General features: G+C 29.4%; 1 protein-coding gene across 2 annotated transcripts in view; it reads left to right on the top strand.

Annotated features, from left to right (window-relative positions):
* LOC106461413 (acyl-CoA-binding domain-containing protein 5-like) overlaps positions 1–1,196 on the top strand; it is a 24,033-nt gene extending 22,837 nt beyond the window's left edge. For both annotated transcript variants that reach the window (XM_022388369.1, XM_013921232.2), the window contains exon 9: positions 794–1,196. In XM_022388369.1, the coding sequence (XP_022244077.1) occupies positions 794–922 (129 nt within the window). In that variant the 3' untranslated portion in view covers positions 923–1,196. The remainder of the gene's footprint in view (positions 1–793) is intronic.
* Positions 1,197–1,205: the final 9 nt, after the last annotated feature.

Consider the following 1,205-nt stretch of genomic DNA (forward strand, 5'->3'; position numbering starts at 1 on the left):
GTGTGTGTGTGTGTGTATATATATATATATATATAATAAAAAAACATAAACAAGTGTAATGTTTCTCTATGATGAAACATTGAAAATTTGTGTAGAACTTGTGGTGACGAGGATTTTACTGACTCATTGAAAGTTGACTCAACAACTTTCCGTGTTCTTAGATAGTCCAATTTATCAGTACGTGGTGACACACACCTAAATTTATATCTGGTAGCATCATAGTCTTGCAAAAATATCAACATTGTTATATTAAACATTTTTGTGTGTTCTTCAGCATGTGACCTGGTAAGCATGGGGCATTTTTTTTGTGAATATATTGGTCAGTTTAACTAATCATTATTGTGAAAAATTAAATATAATAATTAATATATGGGCTTGTTGTATTATTTTTCCTTTTTTCATATTACGTTATAACTTTAACATATTTCTTCGTAAAAGATTATAAGAAAATATGGCAGATGTTGTCTATCATAACATCTTCCAGTAATGAGGTAAAATAATCTTGATAAACTTCATAAAGCATTAATAGTAATTATCCCTCCTTTTGACCAAGTGAAGTTACAAATGTAATCAAGTAAAGATAAGGAGGGTTTCAGTATTTTGTCTTTGTAATAATTTTCTTTTACAGTTTTATAATTCTCACAGTTTGAAGGTATAAAAGCCAAGCATTTTGTTTTTTCAAGTTAATTTACTTTAATGTTTACGAGAAGTAAAATTGTTAAGAACATTCTAGCTCTGTAAAATTGTTTCTTGGTCGGTTCCTCAAATATACTGTTTACTTTTTTTATTGTAGAAAAACACAGAGATGTCCACCTGGTGGCCTTTTGGAAAACTCCCAATGCACACAGTTTTAATCATTGCATTGTGGCCTTTATTGGCTCAATGGCTCTTGGTAGTTATTCAGAAGAGACGTCATAAGTAAATCCACAGTAAATAAGAAACTTTGGATTAGGTACTGATCCTGCTTATATTGTATTTGTGTATATATATGAATAGATCAGGATGGCAACCAAAGTAGTGAATAAAAGTTACAATATCGGAGGGTCTGTGTAATGCATCACACATGAGGATTCATTAGGAACATTTTTCATTTTGTTTAATCATTCAATTTCAGTAAAATTTACTAAAGAGTAATTAATTTTTTTAAAACAATAGTTTGAATATTCAGTGATGTAATAATAGCTACATTTATTAATGGCGAGTGT

Source organism: Limulus polyphemus, unplaced genomic scaffold (genome assembly GCF_000517525.1).
Source record: "Limulus polyphemus unplaced genomic scaffold, Limulus_polyphemus-2.1.2 Scaffold953, whole genome shotgun sequence".
In the NCBI taxonomy this organism is placed as follows: domain Eukaryota; kingdom Metazoa; phylum Arthropoda; class Merostomata; order Xiphosura; family Limulidae; genus Limulus; species Limulus polyphemus.